The sequence below is a fragment of the Oreochromis aureus genome, linkage group 18 (assembly GCF_013358895.1).
Source record: "Oreochromis aureus strain Israel breed Guangdong linkage group 18, ZZ_aureus, whole genome shotgun sequence".
Taxonomy (NCBI): Eukaryota; Metazoa; Chordata; class Actinopteri; order Cichliformes; family Cichlidae; genus Oreochromis; species Oreochromis aureus.
In genome coordinates, this window is record NC_052959.1 from 10,897,195 (window position 1) to 10,920,736 (window position 23,542).

Below are 23,542 nucleotides of genomic sequence, written 5' to 3' on the forward strand. Positions count from 1 at the left end.
TTCATCAGAGGTGTAAGCGTCACAGCAGATGCATTTGTGTCAAAGTAACTGAGGATAAAACAAAAACATGAAGGACTGTTTTAGCAGTTTGGTGGTTGTTGGAATAGTTTTGTGAGCTTTAACCTGAGATTCTGGCGCTTCTGGAAAAAACATTTATATTTAAAATTTATGAATCATTATTGTTTTATTCAAGCTAAAACAGATTTGAATCACTTTTTTTTTTTTAAACCCACCCCTACATTTAATACAGTTTTTTTAATAGGCATATTTGAAAACACCTGACAAACAAATTCAATAAAAAAATACAAGGTCAAAAGTACAAAATACAGGCAAAAAGCAAGAGGAAAACGATCCACAGGCAGGGACATAACAGTATGAGACAACAGCCGAGGTCTGATTCTCATACCTGCATTTACTCATAACGTTGAAATTATGGGGGGCGGGGGCAGATCAGCAAATGTTTATTTTTCCCTTTATAACAACTGTGCACAAGATGATTTCTTTAGATGACTCATCATTTAAAATTCTTCAGTGCTTACTGTTATGCAGAGTCAGGCATGGAAAGGCTGATCTTTGTGACAGGTGGGTACTGACATTCATGGGTGCAGCTGCTAGCTGTCCTCTAGGCTTTACCTCTGCTAAACCTGTGTCTCTGAACTGGACCTTGTCAGGGTTTTGTGATCTCATATGATCTCCTGTGATATTTAGTTTGCATACTTGGATTATTCAAATGAATAACTAATACATTATGCTAAATTTATACAGATTTTTTCCATACTGGATATGATAGTAAGAGTTAGTATTCCTCTATTAAAGTCTCCCTCAACAACCTGTTGTTTTTTGTTTCAGAAGGAGAGGCCACAGTGGGGCTGCCGAGGGGCGGGAGGTGGGAGGAGGTCCCACAGTACCTCTCTCCTTCTGAGATTGTAAAAAAGCCCCCAAACTTAATCTTTATATATATATATTTATGGATCAGCTGCTGCCATCCCATCCTATCCCCATCATGCTCTTCTGTCACACTAATCCTCTGTATGTCCTCATTCACAACATCCATCAACCTTCTCTGATGTCTTCCTCTTTTCCCCCTGCCTGTCAGCTCCATATTCATCATCTTTGGTCAAATATATCCACTATTGCTCCTCTGCACGTGTAAAGAATCTCATGAAATTACTCGACCTGAGCCGTCTGTTCTGTTTCTAATCTTTTCCATCCTGTTTACTCCCAATTATATTCTTAGCACCTTCAGCTCTGCCACCTCCTGCTCCAACTTTAATCAATATATTTACTGATTATTTAATTTTAACCGAACATTTGAATACAGTTGATATAGTACAAATATTATTTTTATTTAACAAATATTAATGATTAATTAAATTATTTGTTGCCATTACTGTGACACTTTTTATCCTCCACACACTGATCGACGCTTTAACGGCAATCACACGCGCCGTTGTTCGCGGCTACCCCTCTTCACCAATCAATTCACAGACAACTCAGTATTACCCAATAGCGAGGTTGGTTGTTAGTTGTAGGCGGAGACTAGGAATTACAAACTGTTTTGGATACCTTCTCCTTCATTGCATCTGCATTGGGTAACATGTAAAGATTTGTCACAGTAGAAACGATAAATGCGTATTTTATGCTTTTATAGCGTTAGAGCAATAAAAAGTAATATTTCAGTTAAAAAGTTGACGCTGTGGGTCGTTTGGTGGTTATTTGCTGTGAAAACAGTGATAAGGTTAAGGAGCTAGCCACCTGTTGATCCATCGAGCAACCCTGTTTACATTTAGCGAGCGTAGTTGTGCTGGTGTAGCCTCGGATACTTCAAACATAGCCACATGCTGATGAAGTTAAAGGTCTTCTGGAGCTTTTCAACCGTTCACACAAGCTGTAAATGTTGCTTCGGCGCCGGAAAGCTAAATCGGCAAAGAGCTAATCGGTTTGAGGGAGCTCAGCCTACACAGAAGCTGAGGTGAGTAATCACAGAGACCCAACCTGTAGCTGGTGTTTTTTGCAACAGAAACCTTCTGCAAATAGGTAGTATGATTCTGTTTTCGAGCTGTCCACCCCATTCTCTTGGTTTCCTCTCGCTCCTCGATGGTCTACAGTCAGTCAGATGGCCGTGGTGATGAACAGGTTCAGTCCTGGCTGCCTGATGTTATAATATCTTGTGGGACGGCTGAGATTGTTGCTCGTAGGTCCAACCTCCTCCAAGTCGAAGGTAAAGGGCAAAGGAGTTATTTGTGAATGAAACACTCAGAAAAAGGTGTTTGAATATCATTTACACATTACCTGTCACATCGGACTATGTTACATGCTGTATAAAGGTATGCACGTCCATGAATTAGGTAACTGTTCCCTCAGGCATAAATGGAGAGAAACTATTTTGGTGGGCTAGTTTTGCTTGCATAAAAGGTGACTACCCAGGTGTGGGCTGGTTAGTGGTCTATATGTTCTGTACACGTAAAACTGAGTAAGTTGTTCAAAAATGAGCTAATCTAGTGTTACATAGCAGCTCTAGGGTAAAGAAATAAACGTTTCTCATCCAGTCCTGTGTTATGCCTTTGTTTGTAGCATGCATCATTCAACACTTGCTCTGTAGAGATGGAGTCCGTTTCTGCTTCGAGGAAGAAGGTCGGCTGTGTGCGGCAGGAAAACGCTCGTCTGACTCTGCAGGATGAGCAGCTCATCAGTGACCTGGATGCAATGCAGTATGAAATGGCTACCCCCAAGTCTCAGGTATGATATTACACATGTGATTTTTAATTTAATTTTGTTTTTTTTAAGTGGAGCTTGTTAAATCTTTAAAGACTGTGGGTTAGTCTGCTGCAGATGAATGCAGTGTTAAATTAGTGTTAGATTTCAGGGTTTTTTTTTCCTTGAAATGTCAAATATGATATGACAAGTCTCCCGTAATAACTAGCAGAAAGTGTATACATGGGTTATCTGTGTTCTTTTGCAGGTCTACTTCAGGGGCCCTAGGGCTGGGGTTCACAACAATGTGGTGGTCATGAGTGAACAGATTCGTCAGCTTGAAGCGGAGCTGGAGGCTCAGGCCAAAGAACTTAAGTATGTCATTGACTGAAATATCCACAAGGTTTTTATTCTTAACAGAACATAAAAAAACATAGCTCAAGCATTTAAAGTGATTTTTATGAAAGATATTAGCTCATTTTGAATTTGATGGCAGCAGCACATCTGAAAAAATTTGTAATGCGTGCAACAGATGGGTGGAAAAGTAAGTGGTACTGAAAAGAAACAGCTGGAGGAACATTTTACAGTCAGTTTAGTTGGGAGCAGGTGTGTAACATGATTGGGCATAAAAAGAGAGGTTGAGGTTCACCAGTCTGAAAAAAACAAAACAAAAACATCATCTACAAATTGTGGAAGAATTTCAGAATAATGTTCCTTAATGTAAAGTTGTGAGACTGTGAATATTTCATCAAATGGACTAACGAAAAATGGAAAACTGTTTGTGGTCAGGTGAAGCCATCAAAAGCCATCTTTGAATGCATGGAGGTGGATCAGTGGCTGTGAAATGAGCAGCTTCCACATCTGGAAAGGCACCGTCAGTGCTGAAAGGTGTATATACAGGTTGTAGAGCAACATATGCTCCCATTTAGAAGGGAAGGCCGTGCATATTTCAGGAGACATTTGGAGCATCATGAAATGAAAACTAGAACAAATTGGAACAGGCAAAGATGAGAACAAACAGGACAACATTCCGCTCCCAAAAGTCCAGCAGCTGGTGTCCTCAGTTTCCAGATGTTTCCAGACTGTTGTTAAAGAAGGGGGTTGCTACACAGTTACCAACTTTTTTTAGACATACTGTTGGCATCAAATTCAAAATGAGTTAATATTTTTCTCAAATAGGTCGATTTTCAGTGTTTAAACACTTAATGTGTTTTTATTGTTAATAAAATAGAATATGGATTTATAAGTATGCAAATCTTTGCATTCTGTTTCTATTTTTTTTGAAGTTGCGACTATAAAACTAGAATTGCCGATGGACCTTTGATGTCATTTCTCTTGGCCGTACTCCTCCTGGGCCAAGCTTATTTCCACTGCAGGCACCTTTCCAGGGACAATGGCCTCTCTGCTGTTTCTGTCATGTGGACCACATTCTAAATGAAGTTTAGTGGGTTGTAAAACTTCAGAAACTTGGGAGTGCTGAACAGTTTAAAGTCTACTTGTAGCATTTCAGCCAGTGTGTCTTATCTGATTCTGCAGTAGTTTGAAAAAAAATCTGTTAACTTACTTTAAGGTTTACCGCAGAACTTGTCTGTTAGTGTTTCTAAACACATCATTCCAACTTGGGCCCTGCTGTCTGTGCTCAATGAGAGAGAGGAAAGTGAATAAAGGGAGGAAGCGACGTCTTAGAAAACAAAGTAGTAAATCAGAGAAATAAAATATTTTTATTTGTGGCTCTGTTCTAAGCCACAGCTATCCTTCATCCTGTTTTTGTGTGTGTGTGTGTGTGTGTGTGTGTGTGTGTGTGTGTGTGTGTGTGTGTGTGTGTGTGTGTGTGTGTGTGTGTGTGTGTGTGTGTGTGTGTGTGTGTGTGTGTGTGTGTGTGTGTGTGTGTGTGTGTGTGTGTGTGTGTGTGTGTGTGTGTGTGTGTGTGTGTGTGTGTGTGTGTGTGTGTGAGTGAGACAGAACTCAAAAGAAAGGCAAAGACAGTCAAGCTGGAACCTTTCAGAAAAAGGTCCCCAAAAGAACAAGTTCACTCTGGATGGAAATGTGGCTCTTTATTCTAGCTTTTCAAGATTTACCTACTGCGTTTGCCTTTTGTTTCTTGAAACTGTGTCTTTAATTTTAGCATTAACAGCATAACCTGTATTGTCTGTTTTTCCCAGGGCAGCAGAGCTGAGGGCAGAGTGTTGTCAGGAAGCTGCAGCTCATAGTGACATTGTGGTAGCGACTCTTACTGAAGAGCTGAGCACACTCAGGGAGGAGCTGGAAAACAAGACAGCGTTAGGAAAACGGTGGGCTTATATCCAGGCTCAGCTCTGCTCATGATTTCTATCAGTACAGTTTAAAATATGAGTGAAAATAAAAGAAAACAATCTGGTACTGTGTCTTTTGTCTGTATGACTGTCTGTATTGGGCATCACATTTTCTTATGTTTAGTTGAATTATTTACTGTATTTTACTAATGCATGTGCAACACCATGCCTTGCAGGGCAGAGCAACAGAGGAATCAAGCGCTTGAAAATGCAGAGAAGCTCAAAGAAGCCTTCAAAGATTATAAGGCTACAATTTCCATTAAGCTTAAAAGGGTGTGTTTATTGAAATATTGATTGATTTAAACTAAAAAAAAAAACACAGTTTTACTTGCATGTTAACAACAGAAATGTGTTTTGGTTTGTGGTTTTCAGGTGATGGAGAGTGAAAACAAACTAAAAGAAAGTCTCATAGAGTGTGACAGAGAGAAAGAGGAGCTGGAGATGAAGTGCACTGAGCTGGAGAGGGAGAAGGCAGAACAGAGACAGACAATTGGGTACTTTTAATTCAACTGCATTGTTATGTAGTTCTTTGAGTGCTTGCAGGATTTCTAATAATCATAAAAGTTGTGATTTTGTCTTTTATAAGAAAACTTCTGTGTGCTTGCATAGCATGTTTAATCTGCACCGGTTCTCCTCGTCTATCTCGCAGTCAGCTGATGGAGGAGGTGAAACAGTTTAAGGCTGCGGCCGCTAGCCTCCAAGCCCAAATCGAAGAGGCTGGACGTAAAGCGTCGCACCTGGAGCGGCAGCTTATGGAGCGAGGTGCAGAGTGCAGGGATGTGGCCTCTTTGCGCAGGGAACTAGAAGACCTGCGGACTGTGACCCACAGCCAGGAGCAGAGGGTCGCCCAGAGCCAGAAAGAGGCTCAGCAGAGCCAGACAGAGCTGGCCAGCTTGGAGGCCATACTGGCCCTGCTGCATCTGCGAGAGGTGGGGAGACGTCTGTGTGTGTCGTTTGTGTTCTTACCCAGTTTTTGAATCAAGGTTGTGCTACGTGATTATTTTATTTGCTTCTTCAAAACAAGTCGCCCTATTGCTGATCGTGCAAAACAATGACATGGTTACTGTTGTCACACATTTTTAAATTTTTTTTCTTTAAAGGGTACTTTGGGGCAAATCTGTGCCAGCCCTTGCATGTTGCCCCCAGTGGACTATACCGGAGCTGCACACCTAATGAAGCTAAAGCCAGGTAGGCTCAATCAGATTAATCATTTCATACTTGCAACATACTCTTCATCTTCTTTTTTTCAAACCGAGAGCAAAATTATTTTTTGATTACTAACAGTTTATTTGAGAGAAAGATTTGTTCTGCATTCTTCTTTGCACTTCATGTATGTAGTTTAACGATGCAAGAGTTTAAAACCAGCCTCTAAAATTATTTAATCTAAAAAATAAAAAGGCTAAAGCTTGTGGGTGTAGTGAAGGAGGACATGCAGAGAGGAGAGGATGCTAAGGTTTAGGATGAGATGGAGCCAGATGATCCACTGTGGTGAACCCTTAAAGGGAGTGACTAAAAACAAAGTTTAATGAATAAATTATGAACTAGTTAATGATTTGATGTTTTAAAAGGAATGTAAAGCTAAAAATAAATTCCAATATTTATCATCCATCATCGATAAAAATGCCCAAAAAACAGAAAGAAAGAAAAATGTATCGACTCCAGTCCTCTCTGTTAATCCCGGCAGGCGAGGGCTACCAACAGCTCATGCGAGTGCTGCAGTCAAAGGAAGCTGAGCGGCTGAAACAGAGCAACCTGATCGAGCGGCTTCAGGATCGTCTGAGCAGGGCCCAGGAGGAAATCTCCTCCCTGCAGAGCTCCATGGCCCAGAGAGCCTCCCACTACCAGAGCCTCCACACAGAGCTGCTGGACAAACTCAAACAAGCCACAGACACAGAGAAAGAGGTAACACACTTTTTCTTATTTTTCCCACACACACACCAGTGCTAACAACAGTGTAGCACATACAGTATTATTTCTACTTACTGATTGTTTTATTGAAACAATTCAACCCAAATGTACCCTTTGCATGCAGCTGTGTAGTATAGTATAGTATTTTAGGTAATAAATCACTAGGTTGTAGTGTACAGCGAGTTTTATAGCTCAGTAAGCTTTTGTTCCAAGTTTCAAAAGTCATGACTGTTACTTACAGATTAACTGTCTCTGTTGAACTCAGTTAAAGAAGAAAAAGGCACGAGTTGCCGCACTGGAAAAGCAGTTACAGGAGAAGACTTCAGCCTACAGTCTGGCTGCACTGAAAAACACTGAGCTGGAGACTCAATTACAGGTACACGGTTATGATTCAAATGTAGTTTTTCTACCTGCAGAAAGTCAACGGCAAATCAAACTTTGGTTCTTTTTTCATTTTGATCAAAGGAGAAGACCAGCAGCGCCCAGCATTACCAGACATTGCTGACCAAAAAGCAACGAGAGTATCAGCAGTCTCTGGAAAAGTGTCAACAGTCTCATTCTCACCAATTCACAGAGCAGCAACAAAGAATACAAATGGTGATCTTCAGCTTTGTCTTTTACCTCTGTATTATGAATTTATTCATACTGCGTAATATTAAATGTGCTGCAACCAAAGGGTAAAGAGCAGGAAAGATGGAGATAATCTGCACAGGAATATTCCTTGTAGTAAGATTATTTTCTATCTCCTGCAGCTGCAGTTGTCTCTGGAAGAGGTTCAGCCTCGGGTGGCAGAGATGGAGCAGGAGTTGACTTCCCTCCAGAGGGAGCGAGATGAAGCTCAGAGAGCAGCTCTGTTGCTGCAGAACTCTCTAGATCAGCTAACACAGGTCAGAACGCTTGTAGCATAAGACCACAAATGCATCCTCTGTTTCAGAAGAAGACATGTAGACAGTAGAAGTCGGAGAACCATTTAATAGACATGTATCACAGTGCATATGCTGTTTATGAATGAAAAACCTGAAATTATATTATTTTCAGGAGAAGCAGGTGGAAGTCAGACAGAATGAGGAGTTTCTCCAGAGTTTCAAAGAGCAGGCAGCTCACTCTGCAGCCAAGGTTTGTACAGATAACACTGATAAAAGTTTTGGTTTACTGGACATAAACTTCTAGAACAAGCCAGGAATCACACCACATCAACAACTGCAGTTACCAATGTGTTTCTACACCAGGTGTGTGAGCTGCAGTCGTCTCTGTCAGCATGCAGAAAAGAGATGAACTCATACCTGCAGCAGATAGAAGAGATGAAGAAGAACTATGAGACTGAGCTGCAGAAGAACAAGGAGAAGGTACAGTGTTGGACACAATGCAGGAAAACTCATGCAAATTCATCCAAAACCTACTTCTAAGGCACATGTTCTCCACTCCTTCTCTACTTTTCAGGTGTCCTCTCTGCAGGAGAAGCTTCACAGCACCACTCTGGTTTGTCAGAGCTCCAGCGAGGAGAACCTGCAGCTGCAGCTTTCTCTCCAGCAGCAGCAGACCATGCTCACAGAGAGCAGCGCTCGTGTTTCTGAGCTGGAGGAAAGCCAAAGCCACCTGCACAGGCAGGTGAGTTAAGACGGAGCGAAAACCTTCTCACTTGGAAGGTAAATTTGGGGAAAAATGCATTTTGCATACTTGTTTTATTGTAATTTATGCTTTGTATTTATAAGTGGTACTTTTTTTTTTTTTATCTTAATCATTAATGTGACTTCAATACAGTATCCCATAGTGCAGGTTTGGAAAATTGCATGTAAAGTTCATTGTATCTTTAGCCTTTTTGCTGCTTGGGGACTGTTTAGAAAAACAGAGTTATTGTCATATTTTTAGTTGAATGTATGGAAAATGCTAAAGATTACACAGCTTCAGAACACACATAAAAGTGACTGCACCCTAATATTCAGACCTTTTCTTAGACACGTTTCATCGATAACTTTCTAATTCTGCTCCATGCCATGGTAAAGAGAGGAGAGGGCAGTTTAAGACTGTGATTCTGTTTATGGTTTGGCACTTTTTTGCTGCTTCTTTCACTGGGTTCACAACAAACAGGAAGAGTTGTGTGGAGCCTCTGTAGAGTAACACCTGATCTGAGTAACGGACAAAAAAAAGAAAGAGGAAAAAAAACCTGGAAGTGTTCCTTAAGGCTTAAACTGGCCTCCTTTAGTGCCTTTAAAATTGTAACAGTTTGCTGTTGATTTTTACTGATGGGGAATAACAATAATTCAAATCAAAGTGTATTTCATTGTTGGTACTCTCTGCCTGTAGGTGTCGGGTCTGGAGCAGCAGCTGGAACGAGCCCGAGTGTCTCTGCAGGAAGAATTAAGCAAGAGACAGGAAGATAATCAGGTGAAGGAGAAGAAGCTGCGGGAGATAAACCAGCAGAATGAACAGCTCTCCGAGTCTGTGAGGTGAGCAAAGCTAAAATGAGAGAAACTATAGCTCTAGTTTTAGGTATAAGAACCATGTTTGCTTTTTAAAATGCAAAGCTTGGTATAATGGGCGTAACAGCCATTCACTTTTGTAGCTGTTTAATGCAGTTTGTATGGAGGTTTGTTAAAGTTTCATTACAGTTCTTATTTTAAAAGGACCAAGAAAATGAGCAGAGCTGAGCAGGTTTAGTTTCTAAAAATTCTGGAGGGTCTCCCACCCCCAAGACATGGACATCTTTCCAGCTGTGCTGAATTAAATCTTATAAAACTGTGCAAGTGTGCCTAATTTCCTGCAAGATAATGGTTTGGTTTTTTTTAATTTGTGATTTTTTTTGTTTTTGTTTTTGTCTGCAGACATCTCACATTAGAGGTGAAAAAGTGCAGGGAGGAGCTAGTGTCCAAGGAGTCAGAGCTGGAGCGTCTGAGGAAGGATGTCGGTGTTAAGACTTCTCAGATCAGCTGTATGGATGAGAGCCTGCAGCACATAAAGAGCCAACTCATCAGCAAGAATGACATTGGTAAGACGTGTTTGTTTTTCTTCATAGTTTTGGGGGAATTCTTTTATCTTGTTTAAATACTAAGAGCATTAACACAAACACAACTTAACAAACCTCTCACCCTCCTAGTTATGGATCTAGAGAAGGAGCTTAATCGTAGTGAGGCAGATCGGCGCAGCTGTTCTCAGAAAGTCGAAATCTTAGAGGGGCAGCTGCAGATGGTGCAGAACGAGTTGGCTGACACTCTGAAGCAACTACAGGAACTCAAGGATATTTTACAGAGAACCCAAAGGGTTTCAGATGAGCGGCAAGCCTCAGTGGAAAAACTGACTGTCCAGCTGAGGTGAGAGCATGGTGTTATGTGCTCAGATGAGATCTTTTTTGTGTATTTATCCAGAGAAAATAATTTGCTGTTTAACATTTAATAATGATTTTTATGCTCTAAGTATTTGTGTGTATGACTTTACAGGGAGACCCAAAGGGAGCTGGAGGAGAGAACTCACGAGGTTTTAGACATGGACAACGCCCTGAGGGAAAGACAGGGGGAGCTCCAACAGAGAGCAAAGCTGGTACATCCCAGACGCACGAAAACATAGCTGATGTACAGTTCATTTAATCCGCACCATATTTTGCCATGACTCATCATTTTCCTCTTTCTTGACATCCTGTTATGTTCAGCTTGGCCAACTGGACGTGGCCATCAAAGAGCACAAGCAGGAGCTGGAGAGGAAGGTGGAGTCTCTGCAGCAGAGCCTGGAAGCCAGAGAGAGAGAGCTGAGGGACGCACAGAGGGAGCTCACTGACAGAAACATGAAGGTCAGAGCTCAGAGCAAGTGTGTCACTGGGTTTGCCTTGAAAGATATTTTTCAGTTGGACCGGCATTAAAAGAATGGGAAAATAGAATGAATGGACTGACAGTGTTTTCTGTGCTTCTTCTCACTAAGAAAACAAAAAACAGAATGATGTTTACGTCCCTTTTTGCATCGTTCATAGAAAGTCTTTTTGTGCTACATGTTTCATCAACTTGTTTGCAGCTAGATTAAACTGTAGGATATTTGGATATGGAGCAGCTTAAATATGAGATGTTAATCAAACACAGTCAGTTCCACAAATGTTTGCGTACCTTATGTTTGCATTTATTTTGTGTTGTTACTTCATAAATCTAATTTTCATGCCGTACTTTGGGTAAACAGAAGCAGCTGCTCTGAAGAGATGTAGAGATCTAGTTTAGAGTCAGTTATAGAGTTAGAAAATGAACTCACTGCTGAATTTGGTGTTGGTTGTGGGGATTGGTATGATTTAGATAACACACTGTGCTGATGTACAGTTTACATGCACTAGTCATAGTAATTTGGGGTTTTTAATGATTTTTTTTTAACTGCTCTGGTTCCAGGACGGAGTGATCATACAGCATACACCTTTAATGACTTGAAAGAACAAAAATTGGGTGCACAGGTTTCAATTTACTTTTCATTTTCTCTAATTCACACAAGGTCAAAAGTATACACACGGGCTCAAATAAATACAGACTCACCAAAATATTTAATAACTGGTTCCTGTCTTTGAACTTAACAACTTCTATCAACTATCAGCTTCTCATTAGTGATCATGATTGACCTCTGCTAGTTTCTCTTGTCCACCATTAAATGGATTTGTGTGACAGGACTCATTGGATTGTAAATCAGAGAAGATCTAAGAAGGAGTATTGTAGATTTGCACAAGTTAAGAAGGTCTACACAACTGCAAATTCAGTTCAAACAATTGTAGGTAAATATAAGTTATTCAAACTTGTCAAGGTCTGGAAGAAGACCGAAACCGTCACTCTCAGGTGAGAGGAAATTGGTTTGGATGTTCAGGAACCACCAAGGCTGAAGCCTACTATGAACTGGAAACTGCTGGAACTTCAGCATCACACCTTCAAGCCCGACTGAAATTTGCAGCTGCCCACATAGATGAGCTAAATACCTTCTAGTCAGAAGAAACAGATTGAGACCACAATGATAAGAAGTATGTTTGGAGGAGTAAACTTGGAGCTTTCATACCTAAGAACACTATACCATCTCTCAAGCATGGTGGTGGTAGCATCATGCTGTGGAGCTGTTTTCCACCTGTGGTACTGGTTCATTGCTCAAAGTGAATGAAATAATGAAGAAGGAGGACTATCTCTAAGTTCTTCAACTTAACCTCAAATCAACATCTAGACAGATGAAATTACTCCAAACTCAGATCAAAATTGGTTTTGAAATGGATAAAGTGGGCTAGCATTGAGCTTGCCTTCCCCAACCCCCTAATTAAAACCTATTAAAAAATTTGTGGACGATATTTAAAGGCTGGATCAGTGCCAAGAAACCAACCTCAATTTCAATGAACTCTACCAATTTTGCCCAAAAGCGTTGTCAAATATTCACCCAGTATTATGCCAGAAGCTTGCTGGTTACTGCCAAGAGTGTCTGGTCAAAGTGCAACTTGGGGGCATTTAACCAAATATTAGTGGGGATGTAAGTATATATTTGAGCCTGTATGTATACTTTTGACCTAGTTTGGATCAGAGAAAATCCACAATAAATTCAAACTTGTGTGCCCACTCTTTGTTTTTAAAGTTATTAAAGAATGTATGCTGTAGTCATTCGACATTCATGCCAATGATGAGTGGATGTAAACTTTTGACCACAACTTTGTCTTTTCGTATATGTGTGTGTTTGTGTTGTCAGGAGTCCCAGGAGCTGTTTGCATGTCAGCAGAAACTTCAGAAAGTTCTCAAAGAGCTTGAAGAAACTCAAGGTCACTGTGAGGGTCTGACCAGAGAGCTGGATGCTGCCAAGCTGCAGACCAAAGAGACGGTATCGTCAAAACACTGTTTGTTTCTTGATCATTTTAGATCCATTAGCTTTGCCTGCATGTCCTGTATAAGGTAATGCTGGGTGGGGGTGTTCAAACTGTTTCTTAGTGAGACCTGAGAACAGCTCGCTAGTCTGCCACTGAGCAATCTTGAGGCTCATACTCAGTGTGTTCACTGCTATCAGCAGGAAGTATCATTGACATTCATTAAACAATTAATGACATTTCAGGGTTTCTCCTGGTTCAGAATCGGCCTTTAGGGAGTGAAGCATGATTGGTTTGCATTAAACAACAGGGGTCTTAAGGCCTCCTGCCTTAACTTCTGTTAAAAACAATATACCATACTTAACAGAGGTCCGCTTGTTTTCCTGTTCTTTCTTGCTATTTATAAAGTATGCTGAAGTTCATGAGTGACTGAATTAAAGGCCACTGATTTTCCTTTGGTGGCAGATCAAATTATATTTATGCAGGAATAGCCCTCTTCTTCATGTTGTACATCTGTTTGGCTGTGGGGTGTGTGCAGGAGGCCCAGCTGTGTGCCATAGAGGAGGAGCTGACTCTGAAGGAGGCACGCTGGCTGCAGTCGGAGGCCAGGCTTCAGGGCATGGTCACCGGCTTCGAGCAAGAGCTGGAGCTGGAGAGGAAGCAGCACAGCAAAGAGGTACTGTTGTCTCAAGACTGGTGACAGACTGCTCTGTTAACAGTAAACTAACTGTAGACTGTTTTAGTGGGAAACCTCAACAGTGTGTGCCTTGTAGAGTTTGCCTTAGATCTGCTGATTTTAATGTAACTCTGGACTCAGGGTCCACAACACTCGATGGTGCACCTGATGTGTTTGCACCAAAGATAAATAACTAATAACTTAAATAATAAATCTTGAATTCCATGAAATGTACTTAATTTAATTTACGTGACACAAAAGCCCAATCTACTATTTTGGCCTCTAAAATAATCTGTGTGACATTTGGATTTTATCTACCTCTTCAGTTTTCCAGAGAGTCGAGAAGTAAATTTCAGACACTTATTGTGGATTTATCCTGATAGAGGCAAAACTTCTTGGTCAGCACTATTTCTATCAGCTTCCTGTCCGTGAGCCAATATGTATTTAAGCTTTTGTGGTTTTTCAGGTTCTGTAGTCCTAAGTATTGTTCCTGTTTCAGTCTGATTTCTTTTCCTCTTTTTTTAAATTTGTATTTGACTTTTACACGTCAGTGACGTCATATGATTTCCTTATTTTATAGCATCTTGAGTTTCTCACGTTACTCCATCTCTGTTACACACAGCTGAGGTTTCCCTGTTGGTTTCCCTTCTGTCCTTTTGCAACTTGTGTTCTAATAAACTCACACTACATCAAAACCACATCATGAAGCAATCAAACAATAATGCTAATATTTATATTTCATATATCAGGTTCCATTTAACTTTATTTTAAACTTTCTGTCATTGGAAAAAAAAACAAAAGCAGAAAAGCACTTTCCTCACGCGTCTGTTTTCCCTCTGTTGCCAGCTGGAGTCTCTTCAGGAGACTCGAGGCCAGCTCCTCAAAGTCTCGGAGCAGATCTCCTCCACAATGCGCTCCTCCCAGGAACAGCTCACTGTTAAACTTCAGCAGAGCCAGACCCAGCTCGAAGAAGCCAGGCTCCGCTTTGATCAGACCAAAGCCCAGCTGGACCAAACTAAGACGGAGCTTGAGCACGCCTGGAAGCGAGCTACTCACCTCCAGTCACAGTTAGACCAGAGCCAGACACAGCTCCTTCAGAGCCAGACTCAGCTGGAACAGAGCAGGAGTCTGTACGAGCAAACCAGAGCCCAGAACAGTCGTCTGCAGGCACAGCTGGAGGAGCTCACTGCTGTGCTAAATCAAACCAGAGTCGAGGCCGCCCAGCTCCAGAGTCAGCTCCATGCCTCCAAGAAGTCTGTGGAGACCTCCAGTGATTCCCTCCTCATCAAGGTAGAGCTTTTTTAGTCAGCATAATGAAAGTTGCATGTTGTAAGTTCTTTATGATAGTTTTTTTTTTTTTTTAAGCTGATGTTCCCCTGTTCTGGTAGGAGTCTGAGGTGGCTCGTCTCCAGGCCAGGATCTCCAGTTTGGGACGAGCTGCAGACCGACAACATCTGTACAGTCACAGCCCGTCTCTCTCTTCTCTGCACAAAGTCACAGACTCTCCCCAGCTCTGCCTCTCTGCTCCTTCCCCTGCATCCTCCCCCCAAAAACTTCAGACGACTATCAGCTCTCCTCCTCATGCCCATTCGACACACCTAAGCTCCCCAACACATGCGCAGACGTGTTTATCACCCTCTGCTCGCTCATACCTTAAACCCACCTCGGCTCTTCATCTCTCTGAGAGCCGACAAACGTGTGACTGGCTGCAGAGCAGCAGTATTGACTCCTCCTTGGACCTCCCTGAGAGCGTAAAAGCCACACTGAGAGAGGCTTTGAATAAGCAACCATGGGAGTCCTTGTCACACTCAATTTCCTCTTTACCAGACACAGTGGACCACAGCTGGCAGGGCCTCAGTGCCTCAGATGCCACAGTAATCTCTGATAACTCCTTCAACCCGCTTACTTACATGGTGGACAGAGAAAGTGACAGAAATCCAGATGTGGAAGGCACCGTGATGGAGAGGGATGAAGGCGAGCTGCTCAGTGATTCGAGGAGGGAGTCTGTGAGCACTCTGGTGGGTCAGGAGGAACAGGCTGACATGAGTTCACTGACAGGCATGCTGAAGTTTGTCAATCAGACACTGGCCATGCAGGAAGATCCTTCTTTATGGAGATCCATAAACCTACCACAGACATGACACAGCCTCAGGTTAAAACACTCATTTAACGGGGAGTTAGTTGGTCAGGAGAGACCTTTTGAAGAATATTTTTTTCTAACTGTATTTGTGTATTTTACTGATGTTTATTGACAAAATTAATCAATAAGAAAATAAACCATGTTGAAAAGGTCATTTACACTCACCAAAATGCACAGTTCCTGCAAAATTTCACTTCTTTTTTTGCATCATTTGCTCAGTTTTGTTGATGGGTTCAAGGGCTGGTGCGGGCAGAAAAAACAAACGGCCTCCCAACTGTCGTCACATTTGAATTTAAATGTCACTGAGCCCTGATTGGTTCGCATCACACTTAGTGCCAAGTGAGCAAAGACCACTGAAAAGCGGTGTTGAAATGAAACCTGTGTACCTGAATTATCTGCTCTGTTACAGGAAATTACAAGTTCATTCAGGACAACATCACTCTTACTAACAGGTCATGAAACATAGACACTGAAGGAGGCTTTACAGAGAGAAGGTGCTAATGATGGATGTTTCTTTTTGTTTTTAGAGGGACGTCAGAGAGGAGGAGAGTCGTTTTGCATTTCTGTAGGTTAAATAGATTTTTGTATTCACCACTACTTTAACAGTCTGTAAATAATCCACTGTGATGTTTTATTCCAAATTGTAGCATTCTTGTTTCATGTATTTTTTATTGTAACCAATATTTATGTGTTCTTAAATAAGCTCATTTGATTAAAGAGTTTTATAGAAACACTTTGTGATTCTCAGTTATTCTCTTGAGAGTTGGTTTTGTTTGCTTATTCCCATGTAGTTGGTGACTGTGGGGTCATGTTACCAGAGCAAATGCTTGTTTTGTGTCCAGAAGAGGACAATTTCTGGCTCAGGCTGATTTGAGTGGGGGTGGGGCTCAAGCTGGTTAAACTGCATTTTGCACTTCTGTGGTTACGTAACACAAACTGGAGCAATGATCAGCCTTCAGTGAGTTTTGGGATTCGTTTTTACCAATTTCCGATCAAAATCACTGAATTCAGGTGTTCCATTCACTTTCATGGCCACAGGTGTATAAAATCCAGCACCCATGCATGCAGACTCCTACAAACATTTGTGAAAAAGTGGGACCGTCTCAGGAGCTCAGTTAATTACAGGGTGGTACCATGATAGGATGACACCTGTGCAACAAGTGCAGACATGAAATTTCCCCATTACTAAATATTCCACAGTCAGTTGTTAATGGCATTATAATAAAGTGACATGCTCTGTGAAGTGATGAATTAACTCATCTGATGGATGAGTCTGGGTTTGGCGGTTACCTGGGACATGGTGCTTGTCTGACTGCGTTGTGCTAAGTGTAAAGTTTGGTGGAGGGGTGGTTGTCACGAACCGGGCCGTGTAGGGTTGTTTTTCAGGAGTTGGGCTCGGCCCCTCAGTTCCAGTGGAAGGAACTCTTAATGGTTCAGCATACCAAGATATTTTGGACAATTTCATGTTCCCAACGCTTCCCAGGGGAGTTCAAACTATTATAGTTGCAAAGATTGAACTGACATCCTATTAAAGCCTATGGATTAAGAATAGGATGTCAAATTCATACACCTGTGAAAATAGACAAGTGAATATTATTGGTAATATATTGTATGATATTTTGAACATTCGTTAGCAAATGTGTAAAAATGTGAGAAAGTAAATCTGTTTTGTTTGAAAGTTTGAAAGCTTTAAAGAACCGCACGCTGTATGAAGAACACTTTCTTGGGGCCAACTGCATATTTTGAGCAATTTTGCATCCACGCAATACAACTCCAAAGATAATTGTGTTTTAAAAAAACAAAACAAACCCGAATGTAATGATTTACAAATCTCATGAACCGATATTTTATTCATAATAAAACTATATCAGTACAATATAGCTGAGACATGTTACTGTTTCATGAAAAATACTAGCTCATTTCGAATGTGGTTGTAGCAACACATCTTTAAAAAAAGTTGGTACAGCTCAACAAAAGACTGGAAAAGTAAGTAGCAGAAGACAACGTTCAGATCAGGCATGCCGTTCCTCCCAACCACGCCCCTCCAGGTCCAGTGTTGAAGTCTGCCAGGTGGAGCACCCTCCAGCACCCCATGCTGTCTCCAAGAAGGCTGGGAAACGTCAGTCGCGATCGGCTAAAGCCTCCCAACCACCGGGGATCCGGCCTCACACACACTAGCTCAGGCTCCTTCCCGATCGCAGACGTGATGCTCCATGTCTCAGCCGGGAATCAAACTGCCAGGGGGTCTGCCCTTGACTACAACCCAGCACACATTGCACTCAACCGCAGTGGCGCCTCCTCCTGGTGGTGATACCAGAAAAGGGCGGGCCCATGTTGCCTCTTTGAGCTATGTCTTTGGGGACCCAAAGGACCTTCCTCAGGTTTGACTCCAGGGTGAGGCCCTGGTAATCATTGAGGTTCTGTAAATAGCTCCTCATCTGACCCACCATCCAGGAGCAATTTGCCTTGGGAGACCCTACAAGGAGCAAAAGCCCCTTACAACATAGCCCCTGGGATTACAGGGACACACAAACTCCCCCACCATAGTAAGGTGGTGATTCATGGAGGTGACATGTGACAAATAATCATGATAATCACTTTGACCATAATCATGGAGTCCTAATTAGTTAACAAAAAATTAGGCCACGATGCAGAAACACTGTGTGATAAATTAAACACACTTTTCCTGTTTCTACAGGAATTAAAAGGGTACGTGGGGGCCAGATGCTGCTAATTAATGCACTTGATCTACTGATTATCATCAACTGTCAGGACCAATATAAAAGCTGATGTTTGAAAGCAAAATGTGATTTACATTTAAAACATAAATAAAGACCAGGGGTGCATCAGAAAGCATGAAGAATAATTAGTATGATAAATAACAATAAACATGAGAAGTACAGAATCTAAATCACTGGAGCACACTCCCAGTGTCCATTAAATATACCACATAGCAAGAAACACTCCCAGAAAATAAATAATTGACAACCCAGTTTCTAAGAATCACTTGTGAATGCAGATTTCCATGAATGCAACCATCAAACAATGCAACAGTGTAGGCAGAAAATTAAAGTGTAATGCAGAAACAGTGTGGGAAAACGTAGGCATGCACTTACTGCTTCTACAGGAATTACGAGGATAAGTAGCAGTTTGGTGCTGCTAATCCAATGCACTTGATTCAATGAGCATCAGCAAGGTTATATGTTAAAGTGCGTTTAGAAAAAGACTGAACTTGCATCTGAGCAAACTACAAGACTTGTGGAACAATGTCCTCTGGAGAGGTGAGACCAAACTGGAGACATCCATATTTCATAGCTCCATGTTTGGAGAAAACCAAACACAGCATATCAGCACAAACACCCCATACCAACTCCGATGCACGGTGGTGGAGGGGTGATGATTCAGGCTTTGTTTTGCCGCCGGGGGCCCTGAGCAACTTGCAGTTATTGAGTTGACTATGAACTCCTCTATATATCAAAGTATACTAACTATCTGATCAGGAAGGCTAGCTCTGTGGTCGGCATGAAACTGGACACTCTGGTGTCAGTGGCAGAGAAAAGGACACTAAAAAAATTGCTGGACATTATGGACAATGCTGGGCATCCTCTGCACACGGCCATAAACAACCAGAGGAGTCTGTTCAGTGACAGGTTGCTTCTCCCCAAGACAAGAACCAGCAGACTTAAAAACTCCTTTGTCCCACACGCCATCAGACTGTTTAACTCCTCTCTGGAGGGGAGAGGGAGGGGAAACAGGAGGACAAAGGAGGGGGGAACAACTAAGCTGTAGTGCCTCTTCACTTCACTGTGCAATACTTTTTGTGCAATACTTTTTGTTAATAGTCAATGGTGCAATAGACTTCAATACTTGAAATGTGAAATTCACTTGTATTCTTATTCCTATTTATTCTATTTATCCCTTTCGTATATTTTATTTATATATGTGTATATATATATAATATTCTGCTCACGTTCTGTAACTTCTGTCGGTGCTATGCTTTTGGAAACCGAATTTCCCAGAGGAACCCACCCGAGGGATTAATAAAGTTTTATCTTATCTTATCTCTCTCTTATCTTATCTGACAGCTAAAGCTTGACTAAAAGTGGGTCATGCAACAGAAGGTTTGTTGGAGTACCTTAAAAAACTTTGCATAAATAGATGGCCACAAACCTCAATGAGCTGAAGCAACGCTCTGAATAAGTGTGGTCTGAAGTTCCTGCACAGTGATGTGAGAGACAAATGAAGTCATACAGAAAACGATTACTTCGTTTCTTAGCTTTGCACACACTCTTTCCTCATTTCGGCTCAATTTGTATTAAGAAAACAATTTTGCTATGTCCTAATACATAAAAAAGTGAAACCGAATAAAGGTGTACTTTTTTTTTTTGCACTTATCTAGTAATTCACTGCACTCGACAAAGAATTAGTTCCATATACAGCCTCTCTTACGATCATGTCCCACATTTTCTTTGTATAAATTAATGTTTATTTATGACCGTAAGAGATGCTGGTAGCAGAGCAAGCCTAGTGATTTCTTTACTAACTACTTTTGTGTTGATGGGAAAGCAAATATTTCCAGCATGTCAAACAATCTCTTTGTGTTAAACACGACAAGTCTTAGACAGATACCGGGAAAGCAAAACTAATAGTCATATATTTCAGTCCAGTCAAGATGATGTGCGCTCACTTGTTTCAGGTCATAAAAAACTGTTTGCTTTGTGGCAGGAGGACAGGCTGGTTTAATGACCATGGATGATTTCCGCCCTACATATGAGGCGTCGATGGGCGCTGTGTATGTTTACACTTCCTCACCATTGGCCTAGCTGTTTATCAGAGGTTTTCTCTTTGAGAGGGTGTTGTGTGTGTGTGTGTGTGTGTGTGTGTGTGTGTGTGTGTGTGTGTGTGTGTGTGTGTGTGTGTGTGTGTGTGTGTGTGTGTTTCTATTAGAGACAAAGGCTACAACCATCTCAGTAAACCAAGCTGCCTGTTCTGCATTCTCATGTAACAGCAGGGCTCAGAGATTCTGAATATAAGCTGGTGGATAATTTGAAGCTTAGACTTTCTCAGCTGTATGTATTTCTGAAGCTCCAGCCTTTCTGTTCTCTTTTCTTTTGAGTTCTTCTTAAGAACTCTGTTAGTCTAGAGGATGTGGTTCAGTCTTCGGTCTATTGCGTGCCATAAAGTCGAGCACTAGTTCCCTTGTGGAACTTTTTCTAAAACTGCTAAGTAGAAGTACATGTCTTGCTCTCATTACATAGATGAATATGTATGTTTAATAAGAAAAAAATTACACTTTTGTATGGAAATAGCTGGTGAGATTTCAAATGAATGACAACTACTTAAAGCACATTCTTGCTGACCTGATCTCTATGATTAAGGAACACAAGAAGCTGGAAAAATACCAAGGGCTGAGAGAGGAGATCGAGAATATAATGAGCATGAATACAGAACTCAAATTAGTTTGCTGTTGTTGGTACACACCCAGTGCCCACAGCTACAAACACTCCCACAAAATAACTGACAGCCCAATTTCTAAGAATCAAAGCTCGACCTCTGCAAACCAAACTTGTTACTGCAGATTTCCACGAAGGCAACCATCCGATGACAATGCAAACAGATTTCCCACAGGTGTACACAGGCTTACCATTTTCTCTCCTGTCTATACTGTGTTCCATCAGTGAAGGCTGCCCTACACTTACAACAGTAATATTTTCAGTGTTTTACCTCCTGGCTTCATGTATAATGCATTTACATGATAAGGTACTCAGTAAGTATGAGCAGATATGGGGAGGGAGATTGCTGATGCCTCCATCTTCAAAGTTATAAAGTAGTTTCTTGTTAGTAATTGAATGTTTTTACATTAATATTACTAGTGTACTAACAGTGTTGTGCATTTCTTGACAAGTGGAAGACCAAGAAGAAGATGGAGCATTAAAAAACTCTACCAAAGTATTGACACAGGACCTGAGAAATGCATCTGGCGCTTCAATTAATCCGTCTACTGTTCACTGAAGCCTCGTCAGAAATGGTGTCAGTGGAAGGGTGGCTATCAAGAAGCCATTCTTAAGGAAGAAAAATGGGGAAAAGGATGAGGTTTGACACATAACACAAGAACTGGACTAAATCTGTGGCATCAGATTTTATGGCGTGATGAATCCAAATTAGACATTTTTGGTTCAAATTGTTGTCAATGCATGTAGGAGACAGCTACATCTTTGAGTGTCTGCAGCCATCTGTAAAACATGGCGGAGGCTGTTTAATGGATTGGTGCTGCATTTCAAACTGTGGTGTTGGAATGATGCAATTAGAACACAGAAATGTGCCGATTTTGACCCACCATGAAATACCATCTGGAAAACATAGAACACTCTTCCAATCATGTAAAAGCAAATCTGGATAAATAACACATATTGGAACACTATCAGTCATGGATTGACCTCCCTAGAGGCCAGACCTCAACATTATTGAAGCAGTGTGGGATCATCTTGACAGAGAACAGAACAAAAGGCAGCCAACATCCAAAGAACAGCTTTGAATGTCCTTCAAGAAGCCTGGAGAACTCTTCCTGAAGACTACTTAAAGAAATTACATGAAAGCTGACTAAAAGAGTTCAGGCTGTGCTGAAGAATAAAGATGGTCTTTCAAGCTTGTTAGAATTGTACAAACTCTGTTTTTCTTTTATAAACTGTGTTTTCATGAATGTTTTCTCATGTTTTAATAAATTTCTGCACCTATTTTTCTAGGAAAATATAAAAAAAACAACTATACATTTGCACAGTATAGTGCCTGACTGAGTTTGCACAAACAGTCATAAGAGAACCTTTGCAAAGCTAGAGACCTGTATGCCAGGGTTAACCACAGAGATTTGCACGAACACAGGCTGTCTGTTTGGCACACGAGTTTAACCACAGAAGGCAAGACACTGGTTAAGCGTTTATCAGGTAGAACACACTGAACTGTGCACTGCAGACTACAATAAAGTAATAATCCTGTTGTTTAGAAATACGAGATCCTTGTTTGCTCGTTGTCACATCAGGATGTTGGTTCTGTGGGTTGTTCTGCTTTTATCAGGCACTGCAGTTGAAGCAGAGCTGCAGGCTAACAAGATTAATAAGAAAATAAGGTTTGAGTTCCTGTTTCTGTTCTATCTGCTCAGACCACATTTCAGCTGTGTTCTCATGGACTTCACGTGTAGCAGTGCTTTGTCACCAGGTGGGGGATTGTCATGTGACTACATATGATGAAAAAACAACTATTAGTGGTTGACGCTGCTGAAAGGTTATTGTTATCTCCTTCGACAGCCCTCCACAGTCACCAAGCTGCAATTTACTGGCTTTTCCCTCATTCAGCTAAACCTTTACACAGAAGGAGTGGGACTAGAGAGGGTTCCTAGTTACTTATTTATGACAATTCAGGTTTTAAGACATTTGGCTCTGTGCCTGTAGCAGCTTTGGTTTGGCTGACACACACTGTTGACTATTCGGTTCCTGTTATGTCAGGAGCAACTCAAATGTGGTGGCAGAGGGAAAACTAAGAACCAGTAAGAACAAGGTGGGGCATTGGAAGTTATAAATAAATACAGTGTGGAAACTGGTTTTGAAAAACATTAGGCATGATTTTCCAGGTTTTGCACAGTCTCTGAGGCTGTTTACACATGAACCTTCCTGTGTCCAACGAGTGTCAGGATAACAATCAGTCATGGTTCTGGGTTTTTGTAGAGTATTAGGTTTTTTATAATTTCATTACTTTTGGTTCTTTTTTGATTTTATTTTTATTACTTGTTGTGTTTCTAGTTTCCCTCTGTCTTTCACACTTTGTTCAAGAGTTTTTACAGAAATTTCCCATTAGCTGTTAAGAAATTACAGAACTACAGAAATGCATTGGACAAAGTAAAAAAGTCTTAAATATAAGGATTGTTTTTTAGTACTTAATGAAAAATCCTTTACAGTCAGTGACTGCCTGAAGTCTAGCCATGGACATCACCAAATGCTGTGTTTCCTCTTCTTGAGATGTTCTGTTAGGCC

General features: G+C 41.2%; 1 protein-coding gene across 4 annotated transcripts; it reads left to right on the plus strand.

Moving 5' to 3' along the window:
* The first annotated feature begins 1,542 nt into the window (after positions 1–1,542).
* ccdc18 (coiled-coil domain containing 18) lies at positions 1,543–16,243 on the plus strand. Of its 4 annotated transcripts, XM_031749774.2 has the most exons (25): positions 1,543–1,972; positions 2,109–2,221; positions 2,575–2,739; positions 2,963–3,069; positions 4,857–4,985; positions 5,183–5,279; positions 5,379–5,500; positions 5,656–5,935; positions 6,107–6,194; positions 6,691–6,908; positions 7,180–7,290; positions 7,380–7,511; positions 7,667–7,801; positions 7,953–8,030; positions 8,144–8,260; positions 8,355–8,522; positions 9,219–9,361; positions 9,737–9,900; positions 10,009–10,222; positions 10,349–10,448; positions 10,558–10,695; positions 12,591–12,719; positions 13,241–13,378; positions 14,225–14,668; positions 14,767–16,243. In XM_031749774.2, the coding sequence occupies exons 3-25, from the start codon at positions 2,605–2,607 to the stop codon at positions 15,517–15,519; spliced, it is 4,140 nt and encodes a 1,379-aa protein (XP_031605634.1). In that variant the 5' UTR covers positions 1,543–1,972; positions 2,109–2,221; positions 2,575–2,604; the 3' UTR covers positions 15,520–16,243. The 4 variants fall into 4 exon arrangements, with proteins under 4 accessions (XP_031605634.1, XP_039458610.1, XP_039458611.1 ...); XM_039602676.1 differs by having other exon boundaries at positions 2,109–2,739; XM_039602677.1 differs by lacking the exon at positions 2,109–2,221.
* Positions 16,244–23,542: the final 7,299 nt, after the last annotated feature.

Bases quoted from the DNA above. Each gene is read 5' to 3' on its own strand.
- ccdc18 (XM_039602676.1), top strand. From the start codon at position 2,605: ATGGAGTCCGTTTCTGCTTCGAGGAAGAAGGTCGGCTGTGTGCGGCAG. The intron at 4,986-5,182 runs GTGGGCTTATAT...CATGCCTTGCAG, and splicing joins AAGACAGCGTTAGGAAAACG to GGCAGAGCAACAGAGGAATC. The intron at 6,195-6,690 runs GTAGGCTCAATC...TAATCCCGGCAG, and splicing joins CCTAATGAAGCTAAAGCCAG to GCGAGGGCTACCAACAGCTC.